The sequence below is a fragment of the Frankliniella occidentalis genome, unplaced genomic scaffold (genome assembly GCF_000697945.3).
Source record: "Frankliniella occidentalis isolate FOCC.00 unplaced genomic scaffold, Focc_3.1 Scaffold1360, whole genome shotgun sequence".
NCBI lineage: Eukaryota > Metazoa > Arthropoda > Insecta > Thysanoptera > Thripidae > Frankliniella > Frankliniella occidentalis.
Window position 1 is genome coordinate 6,567 of NW_026268462.1, and position 2,000 is coordinate 8,566.

A 2,000-nucleotide genomic window follows, 5' to 3' on the forward strand; every position below is an offset into this window, starting at 1 on the left:
GGGGCCGGGCGAGGCGGGAGACACGCGCTCCTTTATTCCGCCCAATTCGCCCCTCTCGAGCCTGACGCGGCCGCCGCGCGTCCCGCCCGCCCGGGCCCGACCCCGCCCAGGGCCGCGACAAGGACAAGAAGGACCTCGAGTGGCCCTGCTGCTGCTCCAGACGGGGCCGAGCCGAGCCAAGTCGTCCTGAATCTCATCCGCTACTGCAGCGAGCAAGGCTTTCCAGGGGGTGAGGCCTCTTTGTGATGCACAAAGGGCACCAGGACAGAGATGCACCACCATCCCGGGGAGGAGGGGGAGAGGAGGACGGGGGATCACCAGAGATAGAAAAGCGTCATCCTCGCATCTGGCCGCGCGCACAAACTCGCCGACCTCTCCCGGCAACGGGGCTACGAGCGGGAAATGAGTTCGCCAGGAAGAGGTAGGGTCCAGGAGGTGTCGGGGGGGGGGGCGTGAAGCATGCATCGTTTAGCTGGCATACACGCGCATACACGTCAACTGATGATACGTACTTTTTTGGCGCTTGTTTTGGGAGAGGGGTCATGCTGAATGTTATACTTCTGGGTGACATTAGCCCGGTTGGAGGGGGCAACTTTAACATCGTTTCAACTTTGTACCACGCACCTTCATCTTGTCGTAGTCAGGGTCCGGGCACTCGAGTTCGCTCTTGAACAGCAGCAGCTGACGGTCGACGTCGGACGGCTTGAGGGCCTGCATGTCCTCCTGGTAGGCTTCGTCCTCGTCTTCGTCCTCGTCGTCCTCGTCCTCGTCGTCGGCATCCTCGCTCTCCTCGTCCTCGTAGTGCTGCTCCTCCTCCTCCTCATCTTCCTCGTCGTCCTCGTCGTCCTCGTCGTCCTCGTCATGGGGCTTTGGCGTGGTGGTGGTCGTGGTGGTGGGCGGGGCCCGCTGCTTGAGCGCGGCTGCCACGGGCGCTGCAACCCAAACAAAACAGTCCACGCTGTGAAAATGACCGCTCTGAAAAGTTAGCCGATTAGCCATTAAAATACAAAGTGAATGATCAGGCATCAATGCAGCTCTTTGACGAAACGCCTTTGAAAATACGGGACCCTCCAGAAAGTACGTCCGTCATTCTCCGTAGCGAATCTGCTCATTTCAGCCCTTGCAAGCTCTCTTGGCGCCTGGTAGGTAGGCAACATCTTGCCTACGGTGCATATGTGTAGGGCGGGTTGGCCTACCTTGAATCTTGCAGGCGCCGAGCTTCTGTAATGTGCCGAAAAAATCTGAGGAAACCGGACGTACTTTCTGGATGATCCTTACGTTGGACTATAGTGTCGTAAAGAGTCTCCGTAGTTCTTATTTACGAATAGTGTTCTCCCTTTGCCATATACCAAGGCATAGTATAAATGCCTTTGGCCCAGTTTTTAACTGTTGCAGTACGTTATATTTGGTTGTTTTTTTTTACAGGGAGGTGCCCAGCTGGCTATATTGGCCTGTACTCACCGCCCTGTTCGTTGAGCTCCCACCCGGACAACGCTGACGTCGCCCTGGCCGCCACCTGGAACAGACGGGGGTGCGGTGAGCGTTGGAGTAAGCGCCGCGTGGCCAGCGTGAACTGTAGGTGGAGAACACGTGGCCAGCGTGAACTGTAGGAGGAGAACACGTGGCCAGCGTGAACTGTTTGAGGAGAACACGTGGCCAGGGGCCGGCCACTTGTTACCGCATTGTCACCACGAGGGCTGTGCTATGCTATGAGGTATTATGGGGCTATTTTGGTGTATTTTGTGATTGTAAAGGTATTATGAGACCCGTGTACGGAGTATTATGCAAGTTGGCGACCCCTCGGCTTTTTCAGTATGAAGAATTTCTTTGTAGGACGGATATTTTACAGTGATCCGACTTTGTAATGCAAGGGAGATATGAGAGGCATGCCTGCCTGCACAGGGCCGGGAGATGGAGCAGAGGGTATCAGCTCGCAGCCGCAGCGCTCTCTCTCTCTCTCTCTCTCTCTCTCTCTCTCTCTCTCTCTCTCTCTCTCTCTC

The 2,000-nt window shown here is 56.5% G+C and overlaps 1 protein-coding gene across 1 annotated transcript in view; it reads right to left on the reverse strand.

The window, feature by feature from the left end:
- LOC113205315 (follistatin-related protein 5-like) overlaps positions 1 to 1,573 on the reverse strand; it is a gene marked incomplete at its 5' end in the record, with an annotated part of 8,133 nt that extends 6,560 nt beyond the window's left edge. The window contains 2 exons of the mRNA XM_052276004.1: positions 625 to 932; positions 1,462 to 1,573. Coding sequence (XP_052131964.1) covers positions 625 to 932; positions 1,462 to 1,573 — 420 coding nt within the window. The remainder of the gene's footprint in view (positions 1 to 624; positions 933 to 1,461) is intronic.
- Positions 1,574 to 2,000: the final 427 nt, after the last annotated feature.